At 40.2% G+C, this 17,720-nt stretch overlaps 1 protein-coding gene and 1 pseudogene across 9 annotated transcripts in view; both read right to left on the bottom strand.

The window, feature by feature from the left end:
* LOC123760377 (uncharacterized) overlaps positions 1 to 17,720 on the bottom strand; it is a 47,745-nt gene that overhangs the window by 1,469 nt on the left and 28,556 nt on the right. For all 9 annotated transcript variants that reach the window (XM_069338243.1, XM_045746039.2, XM_045746040.2 and 6 more), the window contains 7 exons: positions 11,988 to 12,081; positions 8,255 to 8,309; positions 5,031 to 5,171; positions 3,416 to 3,578; positions 3,094 to 3,190; positions 2,580 to 2,756; positions 391 to 531 (listed from right to left, as the gene is read on the bottom strand). In XM_069338243.1, the coding sequence (XP_069194344.1) occupies positions 391 to 531; positions 2,580 to 2,756; positions 3,094 to 3,190; positions 3,416 to 3,578; positions 5,031 to 5,171; positions 8,255 to 8,309; positions 11,988 to 12,081 (868 nt within the window). The remainder of the gene's footprint in view (positions 1 to 390; positions 532 to 2,579; positions 2,757 to 3,093; positions 3,191 to 3,415; positions 3,579 to 5,030; positions 5,172 to 8,254; positions 8,310 to 11,987; positions 12,082 to 17,720) is intronic.
* On the bottom strand, positions 16,092 to 16,218 carry LOC123760561 (U4 spliceosomal RNA; annotated as a pseudogene).

The following is a 17,720-nucleotide window of genomic DNA, read 5'->3' as shown; positions in this document are numbered from 1 at the left end:
TCTTGTTTTAGTTATTCCATTTGATTTATGCAGGCATTTCTAAATGGCAACTTAAATGTGCATAAAAAAATCCAGCATTGAATGTACATGTAACGAAATGTCTCTCTCTGGTGGGTTCCTCAGTGGCTTCCCGAGCTACTCATCTGGGAAAACGCCAACCTTTGGCTATGTCCCTAAGTCCACAGACCCTATGACTCCCCCCACCACCACCTTTCTTCCAATCCACACACCAAATAAAAATAAAAACTTTTTCATACTTCTTACATGCATAAAATGTATCTTTTAATTTTTTTTTTTTTTTTGTGCACTGGCAGAGTGGCACCTTTCACAGCCACATGCCAAGACTTAATATCAGTGGGCAGCAAATTTGAACATAACAAAAATACAAACCAGGAAAGAAGAAATAGCATCAGCGAGTTCTTCTCCAGCCAGATTGTTTAGAAGTTCCCGGGGAGCTGTTGACACTAGCACTTGCATTACTAATGCTACAGGAAGGAAAAATCCAAATGTTGATAGAGCCAATCCTTTCATCTGAAAGTATACAAAATATCCTTGTTCTATCAACCCTTTTCCTAAATATGCACTTGTGATGCATATCATACTATTCTGTTAGTGTATTACTGTAATACATAATTAATATCATCTGAAGACAAGTAACTTGAGAGATTGAGCTGAACAAATCTCACCATCTCTCATAAAGCTTAGAAATTAATATTTTTGAGAACCAAAGCAAAGTACTGTATACATGCAGAGAAACAGCAAGAAAAAGTAGCTTTTAATGATTGATAATATTTAGTTTGAGATGATAACACAAATACTGGTGAATAATGGCTATAGTAACCAAGAGATAAACACCACTATAAGACAACACTTGGACCGATGGTACAACCCTGAACCAACAACAGAAACTACAAGTCCTATAATAAAATTATATTACAAATCTACCATGCACAGTGAATATAAGGAGGAGAAAATAATCCATAAAGGAGCAAAACCCACAACCCTAACTAAAACAGACATGTACTATAAATCAAAGAAGACCACCGACCTCATTAAAAACAGCCCCAAGTCAACTGAGAACTCTTTACAGCAGTCAAACGTGGTATATATGTATAATATATATAATATAATTTGCTTTTTATTCATTTTGGGTGAGGTGACACAAAGGTGGGTATTGGGTGAGGTAGGTATATGAGAATGGAAGTAACTGCTGAGGGCCTATTGGCCCATACAGTGCCTTGAAGTAGGTAGAATATAGTTGTGCATTGGCTGTTGATTGCTGGTGTTGACTTTTTGATGTGTAGTGCCTCGCTGATGTCGAGCCATCTGCTATCGCTGTACCTATCAATGATTTCTGTGTTGTTTGTTTAAGGATTTCTCTGGTGATGGTCTGGTTGTGAGAAGAGATTACATGTTCCTTGATGGAGTCCTGTTGTTTATGCATTATTAGTCGCCTGGAAAGAGACGTTGTCTTGCCTATATACTGAGTTCCTTGGGGCTTATAGTCGGGCATTTAAAGGCATAGACGACGTTGGTATCCTACAAGGCGTTCTGCATGGTGTCTGGGGAGTTTTTCCATGAGATCGGCCATTTTTTTGGTTTTATAATAAATTATCAATTGTATTTTCTGACTTTTGTCTGTAGGGATAACGTTCCTATCAACAATATCTTTCAGGACCCTTTCCTCCCAGTAACCATTTCACCATTTTCTCTTCATCCCAGTAACCATTTCACTAAATACCGTCATCAATAAACTATACAACAGAAACTTAACATTTAATCATATAGAAAACAATATGCTAGGTGAATCTTGGCGAGGATGGAATCTCGTATTTAGTGATACAAGAAATTGGTAGGATTTGCCATTTCATGCAAAGGGGCCATGGGGCTCAACCCTGACCCATCTATGACAATCCCCAAAGACAAGTCATGCCGCAAAGTTTGGCAAGGCTAGCCAAAAGCATCTGGCCCCAACCTAAGACAGACATTCTTGTAGATTAATGTATACAAAGATAAGTGATAAAGCAAACTAAAATGAAGTATGATCATTACAAAAAAGGAGCAAACAAGAGCAATTTAAAATTATATTTTTATGGCATCACGACAGTAGCTGCTCACACCATTAAAAATACTGTATGCAAATATTTACAGAAGTACTGCAAAGTATCCTACAGACATGGAAATTAAGAATTGTGCTATATTTATAAAATAAAGAAAAAATAACAACAATAAATATAATGAGCATAATTTATGGAAGAACACTAATGATTGAGATATTCCAACACGTGAATTTGATATGCAAAAACAATTCTGAGAGGAAAGTACATTAAAAGATTTAGAAAAACAGCAGAACAAATTTGGAGGGAATTTATCATTCTGTGCCAAATTTTGTCTTAGCAACTCATTCTTAAAAGGGCACCCACACATATCATAATCTTGTAACATAATATATATGTACATTAATTGCTTAAAGACCATTGAAGAAATGCATGAACAGGTACCCCAAAATTCCACATATTTGTTTGGTTATGATGTGATTATTATTACTGTATTCATGATATCAAACACCAAAGCATTACCTTAGCATGGAAATTGTATGCTCTAGCTCTGTTATCGGCTTCGATTGCATTGTCAACAAGAGAGGAAATTTTCTCACAGTCCCGTTCCAACTGGTTTAATGTGTTCTGAATAGTTTGATTGATAGTCTTCTCTATATCCTTACACACCTCGTCAATCTGGTTCACGCACCGAGTGGCCTGTAAAACAGAAACCCATATTATTTATACACAGTAGAACAGCCAAGTCGTTAATTTCAATATTTATGTACATGATATACCACAGCGTATATCAGTGCTTTCCAGAACAACCCCCAGAGGGTGGTACTGCCTAGTGGGGTTACTTAGCGGGGTATTGGACTTTAGCCCCTTGGAGTGCCTTAATTGTTAATTTATGATTTATGACTATAGCTTACCCCATAGAACAGTTTTTGGAACCAGGGGCTAGTGGGCCAAAATTTTTTGGAAACCAATGGTCTATTTTAGTAATAAAGTACTGTACATAACAGTATATATATATGTATAAAATATTGCTTACTTTATTTGGATTTGGGATGTAAATAGTAGGCATGTCAAAGCCCGTCTTGTTCAGCCCTGGCCGTTTGCACAGTTCCTGTACAATTTGCATCATCACCCTATAGAGAAAAAGTTTAAAATTTGTAGACCCATTCTGGGAGTTTCAAGTAGACCACAAGTTCAAAACTCAAAATTGTCTCAAGTTGCAGAAGATTCTCCAAAATTATAATGTAAAGAAATATTTTCAACTACTGTAACTGATTAAAATTATACACTATAGTGGTTATAATGAGGCAATGATCGTGTACACGTTAGTAATTACAACAAGCTTGCATTGTACTAACCTCTGTCTATCACTTTCATGGCCTGCTTCATCAGCCTTGGATAAGTAAAAGCGGATTCTGTCCGAGTGGGTTTCATTTAGTTGCTCAACAATGTTCAGAGTTCGTTTACATAATGCTTGCCCAATTGGATCAAAGAAGACAAAAATCAAATCACACAAATCCCCTGTTGGAGCAAAATACAATATTTTATCAAAATGTTATGTGCTATAAATATCTACACAAGTTACTGAAGGTAATGTTGAATAAATGCAGTGCATAAATTTAAAATGCCTGTGCAATACAGTTATGACAAAGTAACCAATAGCCAAATCACTGAGTATTTGAAATCCTTATGGGACCAATTTACAGATTTATTTAAAATTGAACTACTGTATATAAATAAACTACTGTATTAAAAAAAAAGAACCTCACCTGAATAAAGAAAACATGCTACATTTCTGTGATGGCAAAATAAAATGCATAGATTGTTAGTGGCTTATATGTATGGCTATGGTTTGACAGCTCCTTACCCCCTTCCCAAGCATGGTCAGACATGACTCCCCCCCCCCTCTTTCCTTTAGGTCTTTACTACAGCTTGACACAGCCACACCCAGCCATGACTACAGCTTGACACAGCCACACCCAGCCATGACTACAGCTTGACACAGCCACACCCAACCATGACTACAGCTTGACACAGCCACACCCAACCATGACTACAGCTTGACACAGCCACACCCAGCCATGACTACAACCACACCCAGCCATGACTACAGCTTGACAGTCAGTGATACAATGTGCAAATATCTTATGTATGTCATTCAACAAAAACAATGTACAATAAAACAAATTATAATTTACTTCCCAATTTAAAATGATCAAGTTCTCTCATTTTTTTTTCTAACATATACCGTACTTTATGCACAACTCTATTACAGTCAAAATCTTTCTAATATTAATACCCGTCATTCCAGTTTGCTAACAATTAGCCAAATCTTCGACTACAGCTTGACACAGCCACAGCCTAGAACAATTTTTTTTGTAAATATGCTTGCGAAAACCTCAATGCTTTTACCTTAAATTGAACAGATATGTTCTCAGTTCAGTTCAATATTATGTACTGGGAATGGTAATTAGTATAACAAATAACAACAGAACATAATAATTTACACTTGGTAACAATGCTTGTATGAAATTTGTAATAGTTATACATATCGGCTAACCATGATTTTATATATGTTCTATATGTCTTGAGCATGTTCTGGCAATGAATAATAATCATTTTTTTTCAATCTTGAAACCAAGAGCAGATGTCTGTAGCTATAATAACCCTTAAAGAAGTGCTTAGGAAAAGAATCTAACGTTAAATTGATTAGTTTAAAGTGTACTGTAATTTATTTCATCGAACTAAGATTGAAATGCTATTTTTCCATTTATGAAATGCCTATGTGTAATATACCTGTTGCCTGTTGATCCTGAGAGTTCTCATACTCCCACAGCCTGACTTGTGGCAACCTTTCCCTAGTGAGGCTCTGCCTTCGTAGTGAAAAGAGCTCATTTAGCAATCACAGCCATGCTGCTACAGTAACTTCCCCAGGGTACAGTTGTAAGAAATCAAAATATAATCATCACTTACCCAGCCATAGCATTGAGTGGTTGACATCAAACGGGTACTTCATGTCACCATCAACAAGGCCAGGCGTGTCAATAAATGTCACTAAGCTGAATTTCTTCTGCTTCGAAGTGCTTATCTCAGTGTTCAAGTAATCCACCACTCCTAGTTGAAAAAAAACATTGAACATCAAATTTTGAACATTTCAACTAAATGAAAGAAAATTAGTTATACACAGATGATGAGTCACAGTAACATGACTGAAGATATGGTGACCAAACCACACACCAGAAGATGAGGAAACGACAACATTTCAGTCCGTCCCGGACCGTCACATACGAATTGATAATGGCCCAGGATGGAACGAAACATTGTTTCTTCCTCTTCTGGTGCGTGGTTTAGTCATCAAATTAGTTATACCATAATAAGTGAGGGTTTACATTGGTATACAGTATAAACCAATCCCATAATAATGAGGGTTAACACTGGTATACAGTATAAACTAATCCCATAATAAGGAGGGGTTAACATTGGTATACTGTACAGTATAAACTAATCCCATAATAATAGGGGTTAATACTGGAATACAGTATAAAGTAATCCCATTACAATGGGAGTCCTCAAATGAGCCATGATGGGTACGATTTTCTCATCAAGAACAGGTCTCCACTAGGCAGTGTGATGTATTGGGTGCCCGCAAGCGATGACTTGTAGTGTTGAGAACAGCCCTTCATTGGGCAGCTCGCTGTTAGAATCTCGCTAGGAGCCCAAAGAAGAGACATTCTAAACACACTAATTCCTGCAGACACAGCAGAGAATCTTGTGCAGCACCACTACTGCAGCACCAGTAACACACCTCACAGTGTCACTGTAGGTAGGCACTTGAGCACAATACACTTACAATATTGATATGGGTTCAGTTATAAACCTCATCACTGAGAGTAACATATTCAATACTTAATATATATTTATATTCTATGATAAAATGCACTACTGTTATTCCCCTAGTAATGAACGTGTGTTTTTGGCCAAATTTACCAAGAAATTTATATAACATCCTTGGCTACAATTCAGAAAAATTACTGCATTTATTGATTCAAGGACTTAAAAGTATTTATATTCAAGATATGATTCTGGCAAAATCTCTCATAAAAGCTATCATTCAACTACATACAATTCCTAATCAAATTAAGTGAAACAGAGGGTCTCACAAGGAACCAGTCAACAAGCTGTTTTTTTTTTTTATCTCAAAAACTAATTATTTACATAAGAGCAATACCTTTGTTTTTGTACAAACAGCAACACTGACGTTCAAAGATTTTTCATTACACCACAAAGCAGCGCCACACTGATTTATACAGAAGACAATGTTGGAAAGTTTCATTTTTCCTGGCCAGGCTCTTGGACACAAATATGGAAAACGACAAGGATACTAGGCACAAGAGATGATGCGTGTTCGTGCTACTGTAGCTTTGACGGTTGTGACAAAATATGATCATACTAGCGTGGATATATACGCTCCGGGAGCGACGCTCTGGTGCCCGGCCTTATCACACGCTGGCCCCAGGCTCGGTGTCAAGTTACCAACACTACAATAACATATCCTTTAAAGTTGTCACTTTTTCTTATACATTTGTTTCTCAAAAATTATTATCGGCATAACTTGAAAAGCCGAATAAACTTAGAAAATTTAATGATAAGCAGGCAAAGACCAATAATAAAACAATAATTAATCCATGGAAGGAGGACTCTTACCTCCACCAATGAGAGAATGCCACAGAGTATCTGTTAATGACAAAGCTACATTATAATATCCTATTATACATTATAATATTGTCCAATACAAATACAACTTAGATATTCAAATGGATAAAAAGTACTTTATCTGAAGAATTTGTTTTATTTTAAAGCTGAAGCTAATAGGTTAGTTAAAAGCAACATTTCAAGCACAATAAAAGAAACTCACCTGCATCAACCAATCACAAGCCTTGAAACATTTAATGTCCTTATTTGGAAAAGCTGACAGGATTTCCTTCTGAATAACAGTACAAATACTTCTATATTTGTGCACATTTTGAGCACGAACTTAACAACTGCAAACAAATAAAATGCCAACCACTGTAAAGACATTGACATTCTCTAATGTAGTGTTTCATTAATTACAACTTTACTCATAGGTATTATCTCAATATATTTAACCTAAGTATATCAGAAGAGTATCATATGTGTAACTTCAGAAGTCTATAATATGAATACAGTACCTTTAAGAGAGTATCGTATACTGTATATACCTTCTGAGTAGAGAGCAAGTAAGATTGGAGTGGGGTGGTAGTTAGTTGGTCATATGTGTGTGTGTAATTATCTAAATGAAGTTACAGGATGAGAGGTATGCTCGTTGTGTCCCAACTTCCCAGTACAGTACTCTGTCACGTAACACTTTGAAACTACTGACGGTTTTAGTCTCCTCCACCTACTCACTAAGCTCAGTGTGTGTTTGTGTAATTAAGTGTAATTACACTTCTGTATGTGCGTAGAAAGAGAGACTTGTGTTGCATACAAAAGTCACAAACATAATGCATATAGTGACAACAGGCATACAATGATAAACAAAATTGTTTGGAAAAAGATGAAAGAATCTTGAAACTATCTGTCGGGGACAAACAGAGATAATACGCAGCTGGTATATCCGCACACGTGCACTCCAGCTTGACCCAAGACAGGAAGACTCTGATAACGGCTCATCATAACGTCACTACAGAAATATTACTGAATATTTTATATATTAAAGGGATGCTTTATTTAACATTTATCTAAAATGGTCCCTAACAAATTTTTGGAATCGCCAGTAAAACTAATTAAACACAGTACAGTAGAATACATAATATACTAAATATAATGCCAGCATTAATAAAATAATAAATTTTAGCCACATTTTGAAATTGTAATTAGCAAGAATTTGTAGTACAGTATATTGTTAATACCTGTAATTCAGTAAAACTAAGATATGGTTCAAAAGCATATTATTATCAATTATAAATTTTACATAATTTTTATTTCCACTTTCCATTAAGAATGCTAAACATTATCTCAATCAATATATTTCTCAGTACTGTATACAGTATTTTCTTACCAAATAATATTTTTTATGTTAAGAGATAATTACAACCAAATTAGGAGAAACTTAATAAAAAATAAGCGTTTCTTAAATCCAACAAATACAGTATAGCAACAGGCACAAACATTCTTACCATCAATTTCTTGTAGAGCTTTGAAGTGGGGATAGAGATGAAGGGTAGCATTGCCCTGTACAAAGAACAAAGACAGTCATGTTATCAAAGGCGTGAATCACATAGCAAGCCTCCAACCACACATTAACTAAACAGTATAATGTAACAATTTCACAACATAGACCAATTTTAGAAAAGATAAAAGAAAATAAACAAAAATCCTATGGCTATTAGACATAATTACACTAGATTAATTTTTTTGCAATCTAGTTATACTGTAATAGCAAAATCCAACCAGTACAGTACTAACGTCATACAGTATTTGGCTAAGTGCAAGCCAAATTCTTAGGTAATTACACAAGCATGTGTGAGTCTGCATGTATAATTACCAAAGTGTAGTTAAATGACAAGAGCTATGCTCATGGTGTCCCACCTTTCGTATAATTTTTAACATATGATACTTTGAAGCTACTAATAGCTTAAGCAGCCACCACTTCCTCACCTAAATTGTTCCAAGTGTCTTCAAATCTGTTCAAAAAGAGAATGTTCAGGTATTTTTTCAACTTTGGCTTTTAGATCTGAGTCTGTGTTCCCCTATTCTAGATGTTGCAGGTTTACAAAATTTCTTCTTTGTCAACTTTGTCAATTTCTATCATCATTTTGAATGTGGTGATCACATCTCCTTTCCTTCTATCTACTAGCTTTTGTATTTCTAGCACCTCCTTGTCTTTCCTATGCTCTTATTTTTAAGATTTGGAAACCATTCTGTATCATGTTTTATATTTAGTTTATGTTCCCATTTAGACACAGAAACAATGCATCTGCTGCATATTCCAATTTCAGTCTCATGAATGCCATTAATATTTCTTTGTCTCCCTATCTACATATTTGTAAGTATGTAAGTGTGGTATAGGCTCCTCTAACAATGTGTTTGGTGTGGTCTACATTATTCTGTTCAAGTTCTTTAATTAGTTTTCACATATGTCACCTATTCCACATTTCTTGTCACTTGTCCACATTAAATTGCAACTGTTATTTGTTGCTCCATTCATATATTTTGTCTAAGTTATTTTGAAGAGCACTGAAGTCTTCAAAATCTTTTGCTCTCCCCTAGTAACTTACCACCTGCAAATATATTCACTGAACTGAATCACTTCTGGTAGATTGTTTATATAGATAACTAGAAGGGGTACCTGGCATTGCTCAGGTGATGGAGATTATATTTTCACTACACATTATATTTATCACCATAACCATCCTCACTATATACAACTATCATCACTGTATTTATCTTCACTATTCTTGTCCTTCATCACTGTAGGTACATTCAATACACACAACCATCATTGCTATAATCATTAATCATTTCACTACACACTATCATCTTCAATTATTAAACTACACAAGACAAACATTTGATGCTGAAAATAATATGCTGGATGAATCTTAGTGAAGATTGAGTCTGATATTTAACAAGATTGGAATATGGTATAACTATCACTTTAATTCAAAGGAGAGCATTTGGGTCAACCATGACCCAATATTACCATCCCCAACAACCATCTTCTGGTGGTTGTTGGGAAGATAAGGAGAAAGAAGGGAGAGAAGAGTCCTCGAACTCATCAGATTGTGTTGACTCTTAACTCCTCCTCTTTCAATGGAAAATACTGTACTTCTCTCAAATTTTCGGTGTGGCTATAGGTTCTTCTCTCTCCCCTATTCTTGCCAATCACTATATAGAGCACTTTGAAACCGTTCTTCTTCCTACTATTGATACTCGTCCCTCTCTATGGCCTCGTTATGTTGACACTTTTGCTCTATGGCCTCTTGACTCGCCTTTTCCAGCCTTTCCTCTACTCTTAACAATCTGGCTCCTATCAGTTTTAAAGTTGAATGGGACCAATTCCCTCCTTCCTTTTCTTGACGTTCATGTTCACAGCTCTGTGTCCAGTTTCTTTCTCTCTGTCTACCACAAACCCATGCATAGTGGTATGTACATTCGCTTCTTTTCCTTCCATTCTCCTCCTGTTAAGAAAAGTGTTCTTGTCTTTTTCTCTCTCTCTGCTCTATGCACCAGTGACCCCTCAGTTTCTTGATTCTGATTTTTGTTATTTATAAGTCTCTCATCTTAGATACCCCTTACATTTGATCAACTGTGCCTATTCTTAAGCCAAATGTAATTTCTTTCATCCCAAACTTGTTTCCAACACTAGTTCCACTGTGCTCTGCCTTCCCTTCATATCCGAGCTAAAAAATTTAACAAATACCCTTTGTCCTCGAGATAAAGCTTGCCTTCCAACAAACTAACACTCTTTGTAGTAATCTGGTTCACACTGCTCCTACTGTTTCTAATGCTGCTGGTGTCAATTTTGTTTCCTGTTTGTCTTGTCCCCTCCAATACTTTGGTGAAACTGGCTGTACACCAATTGACAGACTTAAGGAACAAAAGAAGTGTTAAATCTACAGATACAAACAATCTCTCTTCTGTCATGTTAGGGACTCTTAGTCGTGGCTTTGTTAAGGTTGACTCTTCCCCTTCACAGTACATAATTAAATGCTCCAACCTTCTTAACAAACATGACCTGACTTAAGCCTACACCCTTTTTCTTACCCCCCTTTTCTTTTTCTTATCTTCCTCTTATTCTTACCTCATCTCATTCTTCCTCATCCCATTCGTACCTTTCATTCTATTCTTACCATTCACCTTACTCTTACCTTCTTGAAATTACATTCATCTCATACTTCCTCCTCACCTCACTATCTTATTTATTTGCCCGTACCTTCCTCTCTTCTATTACACATCTTGATACTGGTCCAGAATGGACAAAAACGTCATCGTTTCTCCATCTTCTGATGCATGATTTGGTCATCATATCTTCAGCCACATTATTGTGACTCATCATCTGCACTTGAGAATTAATTCTGTCACTAGCACAGCATCACTTTCACCTTTCCTGTATTTTCCATCATATCTCTGAGTATCCTCTTAGAAATACATGGTCAATTAGTCCCTGTGGGACAGTGGTAGCACTCACCCCATGCTTCATGAGCTATTTGGCCTGGATTCGTATCCTGACCAGGGAGGACTGACTAGGTGTCAATCCCTAACGGTACACCTCTGTTCACCCAGCAGTGAATGGGTGCCTGGTTGTTAAACGATTTGGCGGGTCGTATTCCAGGAAAAATCAAGATCAAGGACCTGCCCGAAATGCTATGCATGTTAGTGGCTTTACAAGAATGTAAGAACTCTTGTATATACGTACCGGTATAATAAAATATATTTTTTAAAATATTCTCCATGTTGCATCTCTGCCAGAGAGACTATGTTATGGATTTTCTGCTGCATTATACCTTTGAATTTCAACACTTTGATCTCACCCCATTTACATTTGTATACAGTATTTTTAGGAACAGGTTATCACCACTGTTTTCCTTTTCTCCCCCCTCCTCCTGTTACCTTTGGTGGCTGTTAAATGTTCCATTTCACCAGTTCTCAGGTTTCTATCACCTTGTAGAAAAAACCTCCTCTTGTTTAACCATTTAGCTTCAAGATTGTTTGTTTTAATGCATGCAATTGCAGTTAGTCTTTTTTTTCAAAATGACACATACAAATAGGAACAAAGGAGAGGATAGGTGGAAGGGGCAGTTGATTAATTAACAGGATGTCAGAGCACACAATTCCCCTCTCCTTCACTCAAAGAGGAAGTATTACAAAAGGAGGGGGAAAGTGAGCGAGAGTGAGCCAAGTACCCACCATAAGAGACTCTCGCTTGCGGCCACTTGTGATGAAGGTGAACCCCTGTGTCTCGATGGCCACACCTGTCCTTTGAACATGCTCCTCAATGTACCTGTAAGATGTAAACAATGCTCATTAGTCAAATGGAACTCTGGTTGCATAATTAACCTACAGCACATCTGTCTTACTTTACCAACGCTCTGCTTGAAATGCTCTTTGCCAATGTAATATTTGGTCTAAATTTGTTATTTTAAATCATTCATTTATTAATAATTGAAATATAGTACTAATAGACATTACAGTTTTTAAACAAAACTGCCCACTAAATACTATACTGTACCTAATACAGATAATACATGGGGTACTTCTACTCCCCAAACCCTGGTTCAAATTAATTGAAAATGTGACAAATTTTAGGTCTGTACATAGACATATTTAATTTTAGTCACCACTATGTATACACACAGTATAGCAAAAAAAAAAAGCATGTTAAACTGGAAGCACACTCTTACATGTATTATGTCTCACTTGACAACTATCATGCTACCATACCATAGTACACTTACTTACTGGTATATCTTGTATGTTGAAAATAGAAATGCTACATATTCTCCTGTTCATACTACATCTTTAAAGCTCAAAACAGTAATGTTACTCTTGACCCCAAAAGTTGTCTAGACCCGACAACCTCAAGACAGATGGCCAAGCAACAGAAATCTCATAAGTTTCAAAAAAACAACTCAATCTAAGGTGAAATTCCTTACACATACTCTCCAAATCTCCCCATGTATCCACCTGTCTCCCCACCTCTCTCCTTCCCTCTCTTCAAACATCCCCCACTCTCCCTATGTGTAGGTCTGTGTCTATCTTCCTCTGTGTATGCCTCTGTTTCTTAAAACCCAGACAGGCCAAAAAGATTATTATTACAGAAGGAATATGATTACAGGAAACCGGCGAGTGCACTTCGCTCCCTGCCTACCACCCTTCTTATAGCCTACGAATAAACGAATAACAGGCTCAGATCCTGAACTATCAAAAACCTTGTCAATGTCCCTTGTACTTTATCCATTACCACTAGCTCAATGAGATAAGCATGGATACCTGTTATAAGTAAGTTAACAGTAGAGACTTAACCTAGTTCAACCTTACAAGCCACACAAATCCTGCCTCTCACATACCAAACTCATGCCATTTCTGACTCGCCCCTCCTACTTAGAATCCTGGAACTGTAGCTCCCAAGCTATCTACAGTATATCTAACAAATTTAATGTCTGTTCAAGGTGGGAAGTCAGATGCTTGGAGGGGTTGGCCCTCGCTAAATTTTCCAAGATGAATCAAGTTGGGAAGGAGGGGGGGGGGGGGACTGTCATAGGCCAGTCAAGTTCAGCAGAAGTGAAATGCTCTAAGAAATAGCACCATTTATTGTGTTTCCTCCTTGCGATTCTCATAAAATATGGAATGTTGGTGGCGTTTCCCATAGGCTGTGGGAAATAGGTGTCTCTCTTTCTCTATCACTTTCCACTTCCCATCTCCCCCCTTCTCCTCTCCTCCATGGTATAGCAGGTCCAGTGCTTCATCATAATATAACTTTTCTGATGGGTGGGGGAGGACAGGGGGGCAGGAAGAGGAGGGGATGAGGTAGGAAGAGGAGGGGAGCAAGGGAAGGGGAAGGGTGTAGAAAGGAAAAAAAGGAGGTTAATGGGGGGGGAGGGAAGAGGGTAGAGGTGGGATGGGGTGTTGAGAGGGGATGGGAGGTTGAGGGGGGAAGGGAGGTTGAGGGGAAAAGAGGGGAAGGGAGGTTGAGGGGAGAAGAGAGGGAAGGAAGGTTGAAGGGGAAAGAGAGGGAAGGTTGAAGGGGAAAGAGGGGGAAGGGAGGTTGAAGGGAGGTTGAAGAGGGAAAGAGGGGGAAGGGAGGTTGAAGAGGGAAAGAGAGGGAAGGGAGGTTGAAGAGGGAAAGAGAGGGAAGGGAGGTTGAAGAGGGAAAGAGGGGGAAGGGAGGTTGAAGAGGGAAAGAGGGGGAAGGGAGGTTGAAGAGGGAAAGAGGGGGAAGGGAGGTTGAAGAGGGAAAGAGGGGGAAAGGAGGTTGAAGAGGGAAAGAGGGGGAAGGGAGGTTGAAGAGGGAAAGAGGGGGAAGGGAGGTTGAAGAGGGAAAGAGGGGGAAGGGAGGTTGAAGGGGAAAGAGGGGGAAGGGAGGTTGAAGGGGAAAACAGGGGGAAGGGAGGTTGAGGGGGAAAAAGAGGGAGGTTGGTTCAGGGGGAAGAGACCCAGGCATAGCTGGGAACCCCTTCTAGAGTTCAATAAGTTGTTTAGTTCATAATGTGTATAATATGCACAATGTGTACTAATCTAGTTGTGTTTACATGGAGTTGAGCTTTGGCTCTTTAGTCCCGCCTCTCAACTGTCAATACATTCGCCCCTCAATGCAAAACCTAAAAATTCCTCTCACCTCCTCCTCCTCCTGCAGGATGGTGTTGGGGTTGGTAGTAGCCACAGAGGCGAGACGGACGGGGGAGGCAAGAAGCTACAGGCGGTGATGACACATTATTGCTGCCCTTGACACGCTTCCGCTCCCACCACGCCTGCAGGAGGCTGGCAGAACATGTCCCGAGGTTGTGGGTGGTGGTGGGGAGACCATGTCCGGAGGTTGTGGGTGGTGGTGGGGAGACCATGTCCGGAGGTTGTGGGTGGTGGTGGGGAGACCATGTCCGGAGGTTGTGGGTGGTGGTGGGGGCGAGGACAGAGGCTGGTGCGGTGGCCGGGGGGAAGGGAGGTCATCCAGCACACCGGCGATACCTCACGCACTACTGTAGCCTCATAAACCACCTCCATGTGCTCATCCACTAAGAGCAGTCTTGTTACCCTAGACTTGTCGAGTGACACCGGTGTACGTCACACCGGTGCACGTCACACCACACAGATGCAGGAGACGTGTACAGTTATATATCCCAGGAGAGACGTGACAGAAGGTTGGTTGGTGATGCCCCTCGTGCTGTGTGAGTGGCATCACTGCCACTAATGCCTCAAGATTCCCCCCTCGCCCAGCGGGAGGTAAAACAAGCCAGTCACTCAAGCCGAGAGCCACATTAAAAACTCACCACCCACCTCCTTTAACAGTGGCTCGCGTTACTAGAGAAGTTGCCCTAAGTACTCTACCCCCGCATGCCTGCTGAGTCCAGGGGTCGGCGGCGGACATCGTCTGCCATCGCTGTGTCCCCTCACTCACGCTACGTGTCCACACACGCCACGTGTCCACACACGCCACGTGTCCACACACGCCACGTGTCCACACACGCCACGTGTCCACACACGCCACGTGTCCACACACGCCACGTGTCCACACACGCCACGTGTCCACACGCGCCACGTGTCCACACGCGCCACGTGTCCACACACGCCACGTGTCCACACACGCCACGTGTCCACACACGCCACGTGTCCACACACGCCACGTGTCCACAAACGCCACGTGTCCACAAACGCCACGTGTCCACAAACGCCACGTGTCCACAAACGCCACGTGTCCACAAACGCCACGTGTCCCCACACTACGTGTCCTCACACATTAATGACACTATGTAAATGACACATCGAACACTTCATGTAGGGCATACGTAAATCTGTGTATCTATGTATTTACGTATGTAGGTTAGCTTAGCATTTTATAAGCACCGAATCACCTTCTGTAGTTGATTGTTCAATAAACCCTTGAACTATATGTTTAACTGATCTCTAACCCTGTCCATGGAGGACAGAAAATGTATATATTCTGGTTAGCATTGTAAATGTGTGGCCACGTCTGTGGTAGAAAATAATAAAAAAATACGTGTCCACACACACTAGGGGGACCTGACGGCTGAGTGGACAGCGCTCGGTATTCGTAGTCTTACGGTTCCGGGTTCGATCCCCGGTGGAGGCGGAAACAAATGGACAGTTTTTCCACCCTGGTGCCCCTGTTACCTAGCAGTAAATAGGTACCTGGGAGTTAGACAGCTGCTACGGGCTGCTTTCTGGGGGTATGTAACAAAAAGGAAGCCTGGTCCGGGGACCGGGCCGCGGGGACGCTAAGCCCCGAAAGATAGGCGTCACAATAAGTGTTATACCCAGGATACCCAGGATATCAGGCTTCATAGTAAGTAAAATTATGTTTAGTTTATTTGCTTTACATGGTGTGATTGTAGTGTTTGTCAACTAGCAATAATCGCACCTCGAATGTACCACAATGGTTACGATACTGCCAGTACACACAGCTAATGATTGTAGTGATGTTAGAGGCCTCCCATACAGCAGTGATGACTAGTTTCAGTTTGCTAATATATACCATTCTCGCCATTTTCACATACTTTGTTACTGTCTAAAAGAACGTCAAAAGCTATCTCTTCGTAAATGGATCTTTCACATTAATGAGAGAAAGTTGTCGTGGTTAAACGCTGGACTATCCTCATTACTACGGTCTAATCTGGAATATTGCGTCTAACCCTAAACGCCATAGTTGTGAGCTGGCGAATGACAGGAAGACAAGGGAGGTGTGAGGGGATGAGGGGATGAAGGATACACAAGGCAAGTGTCAGAGAATGAAGGGGTAGTGTGGGGGGGGGGGCGATGAAGGAGGGGGGGGGGGGAGACAAGTGAAGGGCATGTAAGATACAAGACAGGGGGAGGGCATCCTTGCAGCCCAACCAACGCTACCCTATACTATTTCCTCCAAGATAACGTACCCCGCCATCCTACCCTCTATACATGATCCTTCCCCCCCCCTACTCCCCCACGGGATGGGTATGGGGTCTACTACCCCTCACAGGATGGGTATGAGGTAAACTATCACTCACAAGGATGGGTATGGGATCTACTACCCTTCACAGGATGGGTATGAGGTAAACTATCACTCACAAGATGCATATGGGGTACACTACCTGGATGGGGTTCTGAGAGTTCAACTCCCAAAGCCCGGCCCGGGGCCAGGCTTGACTTGAGAGCTTGGTGGAACAGGAGCGGCCCCGCAGGCCCACATACCCACCACAGACAGCCCGGTTGGTCCGGCACTCCTGGGAGAAAATTATCTAGTTCTTATACTCGCTGGGAGAATGTTGAACAACCGCGGACCTCTGATGTTTATACAGTGTTCTCTGGTTGTGCCTATGGCATCTCTGCTCTTCACTGGTTCTATTCTGCATTTTCTTCCATACTGTTCACTCTAATATGTTGTTATTTTACTGTGTAGATTTGGGATCAGGCCCTCCAGTATTTTCGACGTGTATATTTGATATTTCTCTCGCCTCCTTTCTAGCGAGTACATTTGGAGAGCTTTGAGACGATCCCAATAATTTAGGTGCTTTATCGAGTCTATGTATGCCGTATATGTTCTCTCTATTCCCTCTTTTTCATCAATCTGAAGGGAGGAAGCACCCACTTTTCCTAATAAAATGAGGATGGTAGGAAAAGAAGGGAACTGTGCACAGGCATACGGTAAACAGATAAAGATAAACCAAACACAGAGCTGTGAACATTGACGTCTAGAAGAGGAAGGAGGGAATTAGATTCCCATTCAACTTCGAAACAGATAGAAGGAGCCAGATTGTTGTGAAAGAAAAGGCAGAAAAAGACTAGTCATGAGGCCATAGATAAAAAATATCAACAACATAGCGAAGCTAGAGAGAGGGACGAGTATCAATAGTGGTTATCTTGAGATGATTTCGGCGCTTTTTTAGTGTCCCCGGCCCGGTCCTCGACCAGGCCTCCACCCCCAGGAAGCAG

This window comes from Procambarus clarkii, chromosome 39 (assembly GCF_040958095.1).
Source record: "Procambarus clarkii isolate CNS0578487 chromosome 39, FALCON_Pclarkii_2.0, whole genome shotgun sequence".
In the NCBI taxonomy this organism is placed as follows: domain Eukaryota; kingdom Metazoa; phylum Arthropoda; class Malacostraca; order Decapoda; family Cambaridae; genus Procambarus; species Procambarus clarkii.
The sequence above is the reverse complement of the archived record's forward strand: the minus strand, read 5'-3'. Positions and strand labels throughout refer to the sequence as shown.